The 18048-nt window shown below is 41.9% G+C and overlaps 1 protein-coding gene across 1 annotated transcript in view; it reads left to right on the forward strand.

Moving 5' to 3' along the window:
• The window catches only part of LOC129699146 (secretin receptor-like), a 36013-nt gene extending 22871 nt beyond the window's left edge, over window positions 1-13142 (forward strand). Inside the window, exons 4-10 of the mRNA XM_055638814.1 lie at window positions 90-193; window positions 343-500; window positions 3290-3422; window positions 4615-4785; window positions 4904-4964; window positions 11437-11554; window positions 12992-13142. Of these exons, the coding sequence (XP_055494789.1) occupies window positions 90-193; window positions 343-500; window positions 3290-3422; window positions 4615-4785; window positions 4904-4964; window positions 11437-11554; window positions 12992-13142 (896 nt within the window). The remainder of the gene's footprint in view (window positions 1-89; window positions 194-342; window positions 501-3289; window positions 3423-4614; window positions 4786-4903; window positions 4965-11436; window positions 11555-12991) is intronic.
• The last annotated feature ends 4906 nt before the right edge of the window (window positions 13143-18048 follow it).

Genomic DNA, 18048 nt, shown 5'->3' on the forward strand with positions numbered 1-18048 from the left:
CTTTGGGTAACCTGTAGCAGTTTGTATTGCCAACATTTTATTTAAAACTCTTGGAAATCTCATCAAGTTCTGTTCACAAATTTTGCTAGGAGTCGTTTACCGAAACTGTACAAGTGATGGATGGTCAGAACAATTCACTGCCTATGCAATAGCCTGTGGATATGATGTGAATGATACTCAAAATTCAATCAAGGTAAGAATGCAGAAATGCACATATGCCCAATGGAATGTACGGAGCAAGTCTATCAATATATTGCAATTGTCACTTACATTTAAATTGTATTTATTGAGCTCATATTTTACATGAACTATGAAGTTAATTATAAAGCAAACTAAAACATTTCAAGTGTGCAGTTATATATATTGACTTTTTTAATTTTACTTATTTGTATCTTTACAAAGCAATCAAACTATATGAACATAAAGATTATGTATACAGTGGGACACAGTACATCCTTCATATCCCTGACCATAGCTGTAGCAATCCTTGGATTATTTCGGTGAGTATCAATGTTAATAATGTTTGAATATTTAATTGTTTGTCAGGATGAGACCTGATTGTATGTGCTTCTATGGTCTGGGCTATTTGGATGAGCATTAACTTTGTGATTGGTGATATCAACCTCACAGACAACTGCCCATATATTTATATTTATTTTCTTAAATAGCCCAAGTTCCTTCTCCACTGCTCCAAACCTTTCCACAGCTAGGCTGACGATGATTGTCGTCATCGTCAGCAGCCTTCGATCCATACCTCCCTTTGCAGCTGCTTCTGGCACCTTGTTGACGTCCTCGTCGAACTGATGTCAGACTGCCGTCTTGCAGGCATTTGACTCGAACCTTCTCCGGAGGTCAGTTCTGAGGGACGCTCCTCCCCATGGGCCTCCTCTTCTGATCCAGAGCCATCTCAAGGCCTTCTCCGCTGCCTCTGTGGTGTTCTTGATGGCTCTTCTCCTCTCCATTCCGTTGATGCCTAGCACACTCAAGGCTTTGTAGAGCGATTGCCCTGCAAAACCTCTGCAGCCAACCTCGATGGGCATACATCTTGCCTTCCAGCCCTGCTTACGGCAGTTTATGACCAGCTCTTCGTACTTGGTCATCTTCCTCTCATGGGCCTCCTCCAGACGATCCTCCCACGGCACTGTCAGATCCAATAAGACAATGTTTTTGGTCGCCTCTGAGACCAGGAGGATGTCTGGCTTCAGGGTGGTCGTGGCAATGTGCTGTGGGAACTTCAGCTGTTTCACCAGGTCTACAGAAAGCTGCCAGTCCTGCGCAGTCGCCAGCATTCCTGACTGATTCCTGGCTGCTTTGGTTCGGCAACTGCACTCCAGCCTTCACGAAGGTTATCATCTGGGTGGTGGGGCGTGCTCGTCTGCAGCTGCTAATTCCCATGCTGATGGCTTCTGCAATGGCTTTAAGAACCTGGTCGTGACGCCATGTGTACCGGCCCTGCGCAAGAGCTTTTGGGCAGCAGCTGAGGATGTGTTCCAACGTCTCCTTGCCTGAGCATTGCGGGAAATCTGGAAATTCCGCTTTGCCCCAGATGAAGAGGTTCGATGGGCTGGGCAGGACCATACATTGCCAGGACCAGGAACTTGATGCCCTGTGGTTCAGTCTGCCAGAGCTCAGTCCATGTTACGTTACGATCCATGGCCTGCTCCCACCTTGTCCAGGCTCCCTGTGTAAATAGCTCGTTCTAAGCTTCCCCCCCAGTCTAGTTTCAGTCAAAAATCACTGAGTCAAGCATTTGCGCATCTAAACTTTATTTTGACAAAACAGAATTACAGTTCCCACTACTATACCTAACCACCTCAATCCTCGTATCTGCCTGATCAAGCCCTCCACCTGCCTCCTGGCACTGACTCAGTGGTGACAGTCAGGTCGCCCATGAAGGCTCTGATTGCTGGTTGGTACATTCCTGACTTGGTCCGAAATACAATTCCATTAAAGTCAATATAATCAAACTTTGGAAGTGGAGTTCAACATAAGCCTTGGTATTGTGCACTTGGAACCAGTAACTAATTATGTTTCTACAGCACAGTGTCTAAACCACAAAATGTTAGGTAGATATGTGAGTTAATCTTACATCGTCTACAGAAAGTAAGACCAAGATTAGGAAGTGGCCCTTGTGGCTAAGGGGATCAGAGGGTATGGAGAGAAGGCAGGTACGGGATACTGAGTTGGATGATCAGCCATGATCATATTGAATGACGGTGCAGGCTCGAAGGGCCAAATGGCCTAATCCTGCACCTAATTTCTATGTTTCTAAGTGCACAGGGGCTTGGGAGAGATTTCAAAGGGACTGAAAAAAAGGTGCAAAAAATATTTATTGTAAATTTGTTGAGCATTTGGCACTGTCTTCTAGATAATGAAACACCATACGTAAAATTGTTTTTTAGAACTGGGATTTTATATAACAGTGAATGAATGAAACTCTAATAACCTGGCACACTTGCGATTTTGGTTGTGCCAGACTACTAGATTTTCTGCTAACATCCTATTAACATTACTTTCAGTTTTTTTACGTTACACAGCAATATGATACATTTTCCAGTTAACCCTGTGAGTTTAAAGGGGGTTCAATGCTTCTTTAATATTACATGTATCAAGGTACAGTGAAATTCATTTTTTGCATATGCTTCAGTAAATTATTACTATACTTAAACACAATCCCAGATTAAGTACAAAATGTATAGAAATAGTCTGAGACCATATACAAGAGTTGCCAGTCTTGGCATAATATTCAAAGTCCAAGTTGCTTTTAGTGTAGCTGGCCATAAAGGGCCGTTTTCTTGGCGACTTTGCAGGATGGCCTGGCCAAGCAAAGTTGTTGTTCTCCACCTCTGCTCCACTGCTCTGTGCTGCTGCAGGTCCCGTTCGGTCCGCACACTTGGTCTCCTGGAGCATCACTCAGGAAATGTGCAAACACTACAATGCTATCAAGCTTCTGATCCCTGGGGTTCTGGCCACGGGTCTGTCTGTTCCATCCATGGATGCTCCTAGACAGATTATTCCTCCAGCAGTTTGTCTTTGTTCAAGATTTTAGCATCCTCAATTTCTTGTATGTCTATGTTTGCTTCCACCTTCCTCCCCTCTCTGATGTGTTTTGGCTGACCATGATATGAGTGTATTTGATATTCATGTTATAAGAGATGTGATTTTTTTTCATATCGTTGTGTCCCTGTTTCTGCTACTTACTAGCACGATGACTAGCTATCACAGAAGACTGATATTTACACTGTTTAATTTTGTACTCTATAATTGATCATATTTCCTTTCTTTCCAGGAAACTTCATTGCACCAGGAATTACATTCATATGCACCTGTTTGTGTCGTACATGTTTCGTGCTATTTCAATCTTCATAAAAGACAGAATCCTCTTTTCCTCCGAAGCTGTTGATCATTGCAGTGCTTATTCGGTAATTATTTGATAGCTTAATAAAAATGCCATCTTCTTGAAGCTACTCCTGAAAATAACTTGCATAGAACTGCTCGGTCTACTGATGTAGCTTTCTACATATGTATTTCTAATCTACAAGAGACTAGAATATTTTAGCCGTGCATCTTAACTCATATCTTCATGCACTTTGGGGTTACACTACATCTGGTGCAAAGATCAAACACTGTCAGACTCTTTGCTGCATTTGGAAATTAAATATATTTGACTCCAAGATATAATTGCCATTCTTTCCCCAGATGTATCGTTACCTTTTCCCAAGAAACTGCTGTTTTCCTTTAACCATGCACCGTCAAAATCAGTGGTACCGATATAAAAGTATCACTTGCTGATTGTGTCATGGAAAAAGGCTATTCAGCCCATGGAATCCTTGTTGGCTCCCAGCAGACAAATTCCATCAATCCCATATGCCTCCCCACCTTATTTATTTGCGCAAAGCACAAAGTGCTGGAGCAACTCAGCGAGTCAGGCAGCATCTGTGGGGGGAATAGATAAGCGACGTTTCAAATTGGGATCATAGTTCAGACTAAAAAAGTGTCCCAAACCAAAATGCTTATCCAATCTCTCCACAGCTGCTGCCTGACCTGCTGAATTACTCCAGCACTTGGTGTTTTGCTCAAGATTCCAGCATCCTCAATTCCTTGTGACTCCTTATTTCTCTGTATCTCTGCAAAATATTTATTCTTGCATGCTTATCCTATTCCTTTAATCTTTATTGGCACTCACTGTTACTTGGGGGAAATTTACAGTAGACAATTATCCTAGCAACTCCTCTTTGGAAATTGGGAGGAGGCCAGAGCAGGAACCCATGCAGTCATGGGGAAAATGTGCAAAATCCACTGGAGGGTGGGAATCGGCCTCCAGCCCCTGTATCTGTGATGTTTTGCACTGACTACTGCTCCACCGTGCCATCCTATTAAATGTCACCACGCTGACCTAAAGTTAGAGGTAAAAAATCCCAATAATTTATCAGTTTTGAGAGTGAGACAAGACTTGCTGCATGAAAGAAAATCAAAAATTGCATTCAGAAGGTCAAGGTGCATCAGTAGAAAGAGAAGCAGGTTAATACTTAAGGTTAAAAACTATTGACCAGTTTTTAGATTAACCCAGAACTTGACGTGATTTATTTTGTTTTCTATTTGCTTGCTCCCCAGGTTGAATGCAAATTTGCCCTTATTTTCTTCCAATACTGTACTATGGCTAATTTCAGTTGGTTACTTGTAGAAGCTCTGTATCTGCACACACTCCTGGTGGTATCTGTATTTTCAGAGCAAAAATATTTCTGGTGGTTCATTATTCTTGGATGGGGTAAGTTTCAAATTAGGAATCTAAATTAAGGTTTTGTGTTCAGTTAAACTGTTCACTTTGGAAAGTCTTGTATATTTTTCCTGAATCTAACAATGTTCTTTTATTTTGTTGACACTTTCATCTTCTCTCCTGCAGGTGGCCCAGCACTTTTTATTTCACCTTGGGCAATTGCAAGAAGAATATATGAAAACACTGGGTAGGTGTTGTATCCATGATAAATAAAACATATAAATAAAGACAAATACTGCAGAAATTTGAAACCTTTAATATAATAAAATCGGTGGATGACACAAATCAGGGTAAAACCATATATACCAAAAGCTGCAGAATTATTAATTAGTTATCTATTTAACACTATAATGATATGAATTACAGTACTTTACAGGTTGTAATGATCTAAATATACATGGAAATCGTCTTCTGACACGCCTGGTTAGTAGTAAAGAAAGCCTGCTATTCTTACCCATTTTGATAATTGCGCCTTTAAAGCATTTTGAGTATATAGAACCTAGAACAGTACAGCATGAGAACAGGCCCTTCGAACCACGATGTCTGTGCAAAACATGTGGTCAATTCAACTAATCTCATCTGTTTGCTTATGACCCATATCCCTCCATTCCTTGTGCTTATCTAAAAAAGCCACTATCATATTTGCTTCCACTATCACCCATGGCAGTGCGTTTCCGGCACCCACCACTCACTGTGTAAAACATTTGTCGCAAACGTCTCCTTTAAACTTCCTCTTCTCACCTTAAAGCTATGCGCTCCAGCCTTTGACATTTCCAACCTGTGTTATGTTCGTTTCACTTCAAACAGCCAAAAATGCAATAAAATTAGTAATCAAGTAGTAAAATCTTTATTTTGCCAGGCGGGTGCGGCAGTAAACGCTTACAGTATGCAATATACAGACTATAGGTTCACTCTATCCCCACACACAGAGGTAATGTTCAATCAGATATATTTATACCCCAATAATCAGCAATTCAGCAATATTTTATCTTCCAGAACATTGTATAGTCTCTGGCCTGTTAAGATTGACAGGTTCTTCCGAGGAAGCTATTTTTTGCAGATTCAAGCACTCTTGTTTTTTGACCTTGTTGATCTATTGTTTAAGTACATTGCAATCTGTAGAGCAGAGTGAAAGAACCGTTGTCTGAATATTCCTCTGATTGTTTATATTATAGCGCAAAAACATCCAGTGTTATAGTGCTGTAGCCTTGCTAGTGTAATGGGAGAAAGGTGAAGGCATTTTTTTATTGCTTCAAATTCTACAGCTGAATCCATTTTGTGACTTTTAAATCTGTCTCACCTGGACAAAGATTCTGACTGACTATCCTATCTATGCCTCTCATAATTTGATAGATTACCATCAGAATACCATTCAACCTCTAATGAGCCTGTCCCACTTAGACGATTTTTCAGGCGTCTGCCGGCGACTGTCAAGTTTCCGGCAGTCGTCTGAAAAACCAGTAACTGGAACAGCGACTGTTAAGGTGGAACACACACACATCGCAAAGAGAAGGGAGGGAGAAGGAGTGAAGACAACTTTTAGTCAAGTCAAGTCAAGTCAAGTCAAGTTTATTTGTCACATACACATACGAGATGTGCAGTTAAATGAAAGTGGCAATGCTCGCGGACTTTTGTGCAAAAGACAAACAACAAAACAACCAAACAAATTATAAACACAATCATAACACACATATTCTTTTACATAATAAATAATGGAAGGAAAAACGTTCAGTAGAGTTAGTCCCTGGTGAGATAGGCGTTTACAGTCCGAATTGCCTCTGGGAAGAAACTCCTTCTCAACCTCTCCGTTCTCACCGCATGGCAACAGAGGCGTTTGCCTGACCGTAGCAGCTGGAACAGTCCGTTGCAGGGGTGGAAGGGGTCAGACAACTTTTAAGAAGCCAGAGATACACGACTGTGAAGTTCTGCGGACATTTAACATTACCGGTCCGTTCTCCTTGGTTCTGAAAACTACTGCTTACTTTTGTTTTCCTCAATGTGCCAATTAAATTCACCGGTCAGCACCGGCTACAACCTATGAGAACCTTTGAGAACCTTCGACCTCCTGGCAACCCACTAGGACCTCCTGACGACCCATCTACAGCATGAGAATTCTCGCTACTCTCCATGGCGGCTTCATTCTAGTCTACGCTAATTTTTCAACATGTTGAAAAATTTGCAGCGACCATAATGAGGCCGCAACTAGTTCCCTGAATACTCCTCATGATCATGACGGCGACTCCCTGGCAACCACCCGCGAAAATGTGGCAACCATGTGGCGACTGCATAGTCTCCTGCAGTCGCCTAAAAAGTCACCTAAGTGGGGCAGGCCCATAAGTCTCCAGATAAAACAATACAAGTTTGTCCTGTAGCTAATACACTCCAATCTAGGCAGCAACCTGGTAAACCTTACTCCAAATTCTGCACAGTTTTGTTTTATAAATATCTCATCCTGCTTCATGTAGAGTGTTTCCTATTCATAAAGGATACAGAAATACAATAATAAATAATACCACTGTGTATAATGAAACTAATCAAACAGTTTATTCAAATTCACATACTTTGTTCATCCATTTAGTCCAAGAAAAATACCATTAATTTAAAATCCATTTTCCTTATCAACAGCTGCTGGGATATTAATTCAAATGAATATATATGGTGGATCATCAAAGGACCTATAATTTCATCTATTTTTGTAAGTATTCTGCACTGTGGATTATTTTGACTATACTGTAAATAGCATTTAGCAATTTGCTGACTAGTGTAGGATGTAGGCAGCTGTTTGTTCACGTAGAAACTTTCTAAAATTTGGAAGAGGTATATAATGAGCTGGCAATCCAAAGGATCCAATATTACACCTTCTTCAATTTAAAAATTAGCTCCAGTGATGAGCTGGGAAACAGTTTCATGAAAGTTCAATCCCTTCAGGGAAAATACCAGTCATGCAGGGATTTCATATTCTGATAATTATTTCATTTGATTATTGAGTGCAAATTGGGAGACTGGATCCGGTGTGGAAATTGAATAGTGGAGCATGTTCCATGGCCCAGACCTGTTCTTATTTGTTAGGTTCTTCCAGTCTTACAACTCGATGTACATATAACATTATACGTTGGGCACATTATAGATTAATTGGTTTCATATGCCTCAAACCCACATTTACTTGAGCTAAACATAGAGGGCTGATTTCACGAGCGCTAATCACAACCTTGGGCAATGTGTGTCACAGTCTGAACCCAGAAATGCTCTTGACAGTAGATAAACACCAAAAGCTGGAGTAATTCAGCAGGTCAGACAGCAACTCTGGAGAAAAGGAACAGGTGACATTTCGGGTTAAGACCTTTCTTCAGACCGGGTCTCGACCCGAAACGTCACTTGTTTCTTTTCCCCAGAGATGCTGTATGACCTGCTGAGTTACTCCAGTGTCTATTTTTGGTTTAAACCAGCATCTGCAGTTCTTTCCTGCACACATCATCTTGACAGTCCCTGGCAGAAGACAAAGCTGGACACAGTTCTGCCTTCTGTCAAATGTATATTGTTTTAAAGATTTAAAATATATGCACCATTCAACAATAAGGAGCATATGAGCAGAATTAGGCCATTGGGCCCATCGAATCTGCTCCGTCATTCGATCATGGCAGATCTATTTTTCCCTCTCAACCTCATTCGTCTGCCTTTTCCCTGTGACCTTTGATGCCCTTATTAATCAAGAACTTATCAATCTCCATTTTTAATTATTTGGCCTCCACAGCCTTCTGTGGCAATGAATTTCCCAGATTCAGCACCTCGGGCTAAAGAAATTCCTCCTCATATTTAGATATTTGAAACTATTAACATTGAAAGAAGTAATAAATATAAATTTTATTATTTGAAATAAATACAATTAATTAAAATATAAAATCAGTTAGAAATAATTTAAATATTAACCAATTAAGAAAGCTAAAATATATTCATGGCTTGCATTTGATCTGGCGCTGCATAATGGCTGCCTCTGCCTACAGCCTGTTTGTTTTCTGTCTTTTATTTATTTTTGGTTTGTTTGGGGTATGGTTTGGAAGATTTTTTTCAGTATTTTGTGTGGGGGAGGGGGGTAGGGTAAGGGGGGATCCGTTTTTCAGTCACTTTCTGGCGAGGATGTGACTATTTTCCGAGTCGTGCCCTCGCACCCCCCCTCCTCGCAGCCTCTCAACTGGTTTGGCGCGGCCTTTCCTGCCAGGTACCGGATCAGAGCTTCAGCAGCGGCAGCGCAGCGCTGGATACATCGCGGAGCGGGCGATGCCTCACCTGTGATCGCCGTTTGAAGCTCCGGAGTGTTGGGCCTGCAGCATTAACATCGCGGATCTGTGGTCTGTAGAGCTCCCAGCGCGGGAAGCGTTGACCAACATCGCGGAGTCCTGGGACCCTTTGCCGAGGGCCGCCAGCGTTGAATCTCTGCCCAGCTCGGCCTGTGGACTTTGGGAGCCGCGGACTCCGGTAGGAAGTGGCCGATTCAGAGGTCCAAGCCTCTGAGGATGTTCCTCCATTCCGACGTCGGAGTTCCATCGTCCCAGCGAGAGGGCCTGAACATCGGGACGCCCATAGCGGCGACTGCGGGGGGCTCGGGAGGCCCCGACCACGGGTGAACATCGGGGAATATCAACGAGGAGGTTGACTGAACTTTGGTGCCTTCCCTCACAGTGGGAAACTTTGGTACCGCTGTGGGGATATTTGTGTTATGGACTATCGTGTTTTGTGCTTTTATTTTTTTTATTCGTATGGCTGTATGGGGAAAAAGCATTTTGTTGTCTAAGTACTTGTACTATGGACAATGACAATATTGAATCAAATCAAATCAAATCTCCCATTTAATCCCCATTGAAATCAGTGAGGTTTTGAATCTTGCACTCAATCTGATGACATAAACATAAAAGGCAATGTACTGTGGCATTTCAGTGGAATGCCAGCAGGTCAGGGTTCTACTGTTATACTCCATGCAGAGCTCAGCATTAGAATGATGAGTTTGATTTGGCCAACACCCTTCTCCCCTAACCTGAACCTGTCAGTAACTTTTGGATTCACACTACATGTATAAAATTCCAGGGTTTACCTCAGTTTAAATAACTGAATGCCAATAGACACATTCAGCATCATTAACCACAATCAGGTGGTTTGAATAAGAGTCTAGCATTGATGTCCTTGCTATCCAAACATTGCAGAGATGATGGTAGGGCCATGGTTATAGCATCTGCCATGGACCTATTGAGGCACTAGGTGATTTGCAGTAAATCAAGGCTGTCCTGGATCCTGGAATTAACGTACGTCATGACCAGCATCTCAAAGCACTTCTTATGGTGGATGTCAGAGCTTCTTAAGGTGTGAGGATAGCAGCCATTAAGGTATGTTGCTGTGCTTGTCTTTGACACCAGGGTGAAAGTGGTGTTCTTAAAGCAGGTGGGAATCTTATAGGGAGTAGGGAGAGGTTAAAGATGTCCTTGAATACTCCTTACAGCTGGTCTGCGCAGGTTCTGACGACACAGCCATGGACTCCTTCAGGGCCAGTTACTTTCCACGGGTACACTCTCAAAAATGTCATCTGACATCTGCGATGATGACCATGGATATAGGTGCACCTGAGGCTATCATGGAGGCAATGTCATTCCACTGACCTTCTGTTCAAAGCAAACAAAGAATGCATTGAGCTTGGCAGACGGATATGTTGTTGCCAGCGAGTCTGTCTGACTTTGCTACATAGCCATTACAGCATGCAAACCTTGCTATAGTCGATGGTGTCTGTGTGTTAATCTGGGATTCTGCTTGTCTCTTGGTGCCCTTGATGACTCTACAAAAGTCAAAACTAGGAAGTTGCTACAGAATGTTCTGCCACCACTCTTTCACTCCTTCCAATTCTTTGCTAATTTATATCTGTTAGTTACTAACACTCCTCAGTGTGGATACATTGCTTTCTATTAGGTTCTGTAAAAACTGGTCATGATTTTTTAATATGATCTCTTAAGTGGTATAACAGGGACAATCCAAGTTTCTTTTGTCTCTATGTACCTAAAGGCCATCAAACCTGTTAGCAATCTCGTAAATCTTCTGTACATTTTCTCCAGAGCATTGACATTCTTCCTATAAGTGAAGTCCCTAAAATAGGAATACACCAGAAGAGCATCAATATGAATTTCTAAGAGTTTGGCATAACATCTGATGTGTTAAACTTTATATCTATACTTAACAACTTGTCAGCTTGTGTGCAACCTTCAAGATTCGTTGCACAGTACAAGGGCAATTAGGGATGCCTAATGAATGTAGCCTTGGCAGTGACACGCATGTGTACCATGGACACCACAGTCGAGCTGTTAGTAACACCTCTTCCTCACAGCGCCAGAGATCTAATTCAATCCTGACCTGTCTATGTGGAGTTTGCACGTACTCCCTGTGATTGTATGGGTTTCCGCCAGAAGCTCCAGTTTCCTTGCACATCCCAAATATGTGTGTGTTGGTTGGTTAACTGGCCACTATAGATTGCCCCTAAAGTGCTTGGAGAGTGATAGAATCTGTAAAGAGCTGATGAGAATGTGGAGAGAAAAAAGTGGGATTAATAAAGTTTTAGTGAAAATAGGTGGTTGATAGTCAGTGCTGAATCAGTACTCTATTTCTCTCTGACTCCATGACTTCAGATGTTTATTTTTATTCTATTTTGCAGATCAGCTTTGTGCTCTTTCTTCACATCATTAGGATATTAATAAAAAAGCTAAAAACACCTGATGTTATGGGGAATGAGTTTAACCAGTACAAGTAAGTCACTATGCTTGCCATCTTCTTCATGGTAAACCCTGGGTGTGGAAAATCTTGAACTCGCCATGGTGGTGGGAGATTTGAACCCCTGTATAGTGATATCACTAGCTTCATGTATGTTGCTTTCCTTTGTAAACCATATCATGGGCTTTGAAATGATTGAAGATATAAAAAGTACATTCTGGATATATCCATTTGTGTGATTTCCCAAGGTAATATTTCTACAAATAGAATGCTATAAAATATTCAGTTGCATGAAAATAGTGATTTAGAGCATTAATCAAATTACATCAGAAAATAAAGATGTTAGTGGAAATCAGAATCAGTTACTTTTGGCAGTAAGATCTATTTCTTAGTAATGACTGAAGTATGTTAAAATTGTATTGGTTGCAGATATTACCTGTTATTCATTGTAACCCAAAATGGAGTGGATGAGAAATTCAGGGCTTTAGATGTGTAAGTTTAAAAGGTGCTTAAACTATAAGGAAAGCCATACAATTATGGCTTTTCAATTAAATGCAAGTGATACAAAAACAAGGAGACAAATTATAGATATGTGCTGTAATGTTATTTTTGGCATTAGATATAATATATATCCGAATTTCTGAAACTAGCAGGAAAGGGAATGGATAATTTTGCCTCGAACCATTTCAATATTTCCAGCTACAGCGTTACAAGACATTTATAAATAAAATGAAAATAAAATCGTAATCATTATGATTAAGTCAAATCCTAATATACATTTATTCTCTAGTTATTAATTTGGTGAATAAAAAAATAATAATTTAAAGATTGTAAAAGGATTAAATAGATAAATTAGGAGAATTCTAAGATGTAGGGAATTGTTGGGGAACAGAATGTGCTACTATAAACAGAGTAGAAGGAAATCAATGTCATTTTCTTAAAAAGCAAATGGACAGATAATCGAAATAGGGAGAATGATAAAAGAGGGAAATATGCAATACTTTCGGAATTTTTTTGTATGAAGGCCTGAATGTCTCCTTCCATTTATAAAGTAACGTGATTCAATGATTGTTCTATAATATTAATGTATCATGCACACAGTCAAAGCAACACATGATGTAAAACACCCATCTTTTGTGATCTCTGTTTATCAAGGAACAATATGCAAGTAGGGAAATGCAGGAAACTCAATAATGCCATAGTCAAAGACATTTTTGAAAATGATGAGTCGTTATTCAATTCGAAATAATCAAGGTGACATTCTTTTACCAATTCCTTATTCAATGGAATTGACACTATAAATACTAGGTTGACTCAAATTGTTAGGCAATGGTTAGGCTGTGCAGAAAGTTAGCGTCATCTGTTGAGGCTTTTGACTCTTATTTTTTTTCCATTCAGAAGCGAATTTTATTTCTAGAATGTAAGAATCAGATGTATTTTAATACATTTTGTGTATTGTTTTGTTATTTCTAGGAGACTTGCAAAGTCTACTTTCTTGTTAATCCCGTTGTTTGGAGTTCACTATATAGTTTTTATAATTTTTCCGGAAACAGAAGGGAGCCTTGCCATAGAATTACGAATATGTTTAGAGCTCTTTCTTGGATCGTTCCAGGTATGTACTTGAATAAACTTTAGAATTACCAAATAAATAATTAAAAGCCCCATTATTGTAGTGGAGTTCTAGATGGATTTTGTGAGAATAATTTTCTGAGTACATTGTACTGTTTTTCCAATATGCATTAACATCATTTCAGATAATCTGATATGGATGCATGAGGGAAATTTATTCCATATACATCTAAAAAGCATTGTAATCCACAAATTAAGATTACTTTAAGTGAGGAGTGGAAGACTCTTGTGGGAGAATGTGAACATCAATGTAAACATGTCATTAATATAGGATTTGTTTTAATCCACAGGGCTTTGCCGTTGCAGTACTTTACTGTTTCCTTAATGGTGAAGTGAGTAATTTTAATAAACAATGCTTACTTATAAGCCACATAAGATCAAAATTGTTCTTTTCTTCAAACAAACATTCAGATTTTGTTTTTCTATCTATGAGATATGAATGTTTGCATTTAGGTGCGAACTGAAATCAAGAGAAAATGGAGGCGGTGGAAGCAGAATAAATATTTTGCCGTGGATTTACAAAACCAACACAGTTCCATAACTAATAGTGTAATGACTGGTGGAACACAGGTATCACTATTGACAAGTTCCAGTTCCAAAGAACAAGAACTTGTTTTCCAGGAATCGGATGTTCTTTAAAGAAACAAATATAATATTGCACTTCAAATGATTTTTGTAGCTGTGAACAATTTAACAAAAGGTGATGCTACTATTGGTAGGTTTGATGTCAGGCTTGGTAGTTGCATTGGGAAGTATAAATTATTCCAAATTGGTCTGTCATTTGAGTTGGTGTTTGCATTGGATGCTTATCATGGGACATTGTTCTGATCAAAATGGACAAGAAATGTTCTTACATGTGTGGATTATGAAGTGTGTTTTGTATTTAGCAAGTGCAGCTCAATTTTGTGCACCAATTAGTGGGACCTGGTATTTTGTAATGTATTGTAAAGCTGTCATTCAGTCAAATTTTAAAATGTCTAACGTGTGTTGTATCTGTAGTGCCTATTGTAAATGGTATACACCACATCCACTGTGGGACAGCGGTGAAGGAAATTAATGTTTAAGATTGAGGAACGGTAATCAAACAAGTTGCTTCATTCTTGATGGTGCACCCATCCTGGCAAATGCAGAGCATTGCATCATGTTCTGGTTTGTTCCCGATTGTTCCCGATGTTAGGGAAGTCCAGGACAAGGGGTCACAGCTTAAGGATAAGGGGGAAATCCTTTAAAACCGAGATGAGAAGAACTTTTTTCACACAGAGAGTGGTGAATCTCTGGAACTCTCTGCCACAGAGGGTAGTTGAGGCCAGTTAATTGGCTATATTTAAGAGGGAGTTAGATGTGGCCCTTGTGGCTAAGGGGATCAGGGGGTATGGAGAGAAGGCAGGTACGGGATACTGAGTTGGATGATCAGCCATGATCATATTGAATGGCGGTGCAGGCTCGAAGGGCCGAATGGCCTACTCCTGCACCTAATTTCTATGTTCTGGCATATTCCTTGTAGATTTTCAAAAAGCTTTCATCTGTCAGAGTACCCAGCCTCTGACTCGCTCCACAGTGCAACCAGTGTTGAATTCCAAGCATGATACATTTCTACTTGGAAATGGTTGTTCGAGTCATAGATTCATAGGTGTACTGCAGAAACAGATCTAGCATCTCACCAGGATCAAGCCGAGCATTTTGTCTAACTATACTAATCTAATTTGCCTGATCTAGATCCATGTCCTCCTCTGCCTTGCCTATTCAAGTGCCTGTCTAAATGCCTCTTAAATACACTGATTGTATCTGACCACTGCCTCCTCTGACAGTAGATATCGACCGCTCTCTATGGGAAAAACATTCCCTCCCTCTCCCCCTCCCCCCCTCCGATCAGATTTCCTTTAAATCTCCTCCATTTCATCTTAAACCTATGCCCTCTTGTTTTTTTACACCTCTACCACTCTACCATCTATCCTATCTAAGCCTCTCATCATTTTATATACCTCTGTCAGATCAACCCTCAATGTTCTTCACTCTAGAGAAAACATGTTCAGCATATCCATTGTTGCCTTGTAACCAGGCACGTGCCATCACTGTAGGCAAGGTAGGCCTGCCCTGACAAAAATTATAAAAAGGTAATTATTAAATATAAATAGTAAACATTTCCAATTCATTTACTAAATTCAGTATTTATTATTAAATGGTTATTATTTTAATAATCGATCTTAGGTAGGCATAATTCTCCCGTGCCTTTCATCTGCAGTACGCATTATACACGTAACTATGTTCAACAAGTTCCGTGGACGCTGTTTCAAGCATTTACTTACAACGGGCAATAAAGGCAACTGAAATTCTGCCTTTGCACCGTGGACTGTGCGTAAAGTGCTGTGCATGCCCACAGGAGAGGAGACCAATCTGCGCATGAACTTTTTTTAAGATGTTTTAAAAGTCGACTGACTGCCTAGAGCACCGATCTACAGTTTTTACGCTTTTCTGGGCATGCGCGGGTTTCATGATTTTATGCGATTTTCACGATTTCTTAAAAGTCGACTGACTGCCTAGTGCCTACCCTGAGTAATTACTCACGGCACGTGCCTGCTTATAACTAAAGTCTTCTAGTTCAGGCAGCATCCTGGTGAATATCCTCTGCCCTCACTCTTGTATGTTTCATAAGGTATGAAGTGGATTTCTGGGCATTATTTTGTACTCTGACCGGGTGGGGCCTCAGACTTTACAGCAGCTGTAACCATTTACTTCAATTGCGAGAAGTTCATGATATCCCTGATTTGTGTGGCCGGCCACTGCGTAAAACGGTCAACCACCGTAAGCAGGACTGAAACACCCTGGGATGGAGACAGTGGCCCCAAGATGTCCACGTGTACGTGATCGAACCGCCGGCGTGGCACTGCAAAGTCTTGAACGGGCGCCCGGACGTGTCGATGCACCTTTGATATCTGGCACGGGATGCACACCCGGGTCTAGCGAGCGACCTGCTTCCGAAGTCCGTGCCACATAAACCTTGTGGGCTCTATAGCGACCGTGGCCCAGATGGATGGGTGGTCCAGCCCTTGGATCACATCAAACATGCGACGGCGCCAGGCCGCCAGAACGATAGGTGTAGCGGGGAGATAATTGCCGTCTTGGGGACATCCTCCGGTCGCACTGGGATCTGGTGATATCCCCGGACTAGGTCGATCTTGGAGAAGAACCTAGCCCCGGCCAGATGTGCTGAGAAGTCCTGTATGTGGGGAACACGGTAACGGTCAGCGGTCGTGGCCTTGTTAAGACGGCGGTATTCCCTGCACGGCCTCCAGCCGCCGGATACCTTCGGCACCATGTGCAGCAGGGTGTCCCATGGGCTGTTGGAGCGTCGAACGATGCTCATGGCCTCCATACTCCGAAACTTCGCCTTTGCTATGAGGAGCGTGTCAGGAGCAAGCCTACGGGCACGGGCATGGAGCGGTGAGCCCGGTCAGAATATGGTGCATGACACCGTGCCTCAGGCTGGCCAAGCCGAACTTGGGGGTGACAATGTCCAGAAACTCAGCCAGTACCTGGGCATAGACATTGTCCACCGTCGCTATGGGGTTGCTGACCAGCGCAGTGGGCGCAGTGGAGCGCAAGGAGATCTTCTCAAAAGTTGACATGTGGACAACGAGGAGACGTTGGCCCCTCACGTCCACGAGAGCTACTGCGCCCGCAAGAAATCTGTGCCCAGCAGCGGCTGGGCCACGTCCACGATGATGAATGGCCAGGTGAAATCTTTAACCATGTTCTTACTTGTTCGAAACTTAAAAAAAATTAGACTGGAAGACTGAGGAAAGTAGTCAGTACTTTTTTAATGGAAAATATAAGGTGATTTAAATATCAAACTTCAGCACAAAGAACATACCAGTGTTATAGAACTTTTGTGTAATAGTAGTTAGGTATATATATATATATATACCTAACTACTCGTATATATATATATATACCTAACTACTCGGTAGGCGGCGCGACTCTCGTCAGCAGCGGCCTCTGCAGCCCGTCTGCGTTTTTATTATTTTTTGTCTATGTTTCTATGTAGTTTTTGTTATTTTTTGTTGGGGTGTGTGTGGGGGGGGGGGGGGGGGGGGGGGTTGGGGTGGGAGGGGGTAACTTTTTAAAACTCTCCCTGCACAGGAGACCCGACCTTTCTTTGTCGGGTCTCCGTTGTCGTTGGGGCTGCAACTCACCTCACCGTCGCGGAGCTGGCCAAGTCCAGAGCGGGTGGAGCGGTGGTGGAGCGCTGCTGCGGCCCGACCTCAGGAGATTCGGAGGCTGCAACTGCGGGTCTGGCGGACAGCGGCACCGGGAGCCCGCGGGTCCCTGGAGGGTGACCGCTTTTCAGGGCTCCTGCAACGGCGACTTCTTCCGCCCGAGTTGCGGGGTTGAAGAGCTCCTGGAGCGGGGCCTTACATCACCGCCCCGCGCGGCTTGGAATGGCCGCGGGACTCTGCGAGCGCACGCTGGGGGCTCTAACATCAAGAACCCGGTGTGCGACCTTGCATCACCCGGCGTGGCTTTAATGGCCGCGGGACAATCGCCATCGCCAGCCGGGGGCTTTGACTTTGACATCGGGGGGGGGGGGGGGGGGGGTAGAGTGCAGTGGAGAGATAAGTTTTTTTGGCCTTCCATCACAGCAATGTGATGGATGTTTATGTAAATGATGTTGTGTCTTGGGTCTATTTGTTTGTAATGTATGGCTGCAGAAACGTCATTTCGTTTGGACCTCAAGGGGTCCAAATGACAAATAAATTGAATCTAATCTAATTAATATATATATATATATATGTATTTTTTTTTTAAATCAACACATTTGAAGGTAGATGTATTCATATATGAAATCATAACATAATATATTGTACATGGGAAAGGCACAGTTTAATCAAGGCGAGACAGTT

This window comes from Leucoraja erinacea, chromosome 7 (assembly GCF_028641065.1).
Source record: "Leucoraja erinacea ecotype New England chromosome 7, Leri_hhj_1, whole genome shotgun sequence".
Taxonomy (NCBI): Eukaryota; Metazoa; Chordata; class Chondrichthyes; order Rajiformes; family Rajidae; genus Leucoraja; species Leucoraja erinaceus.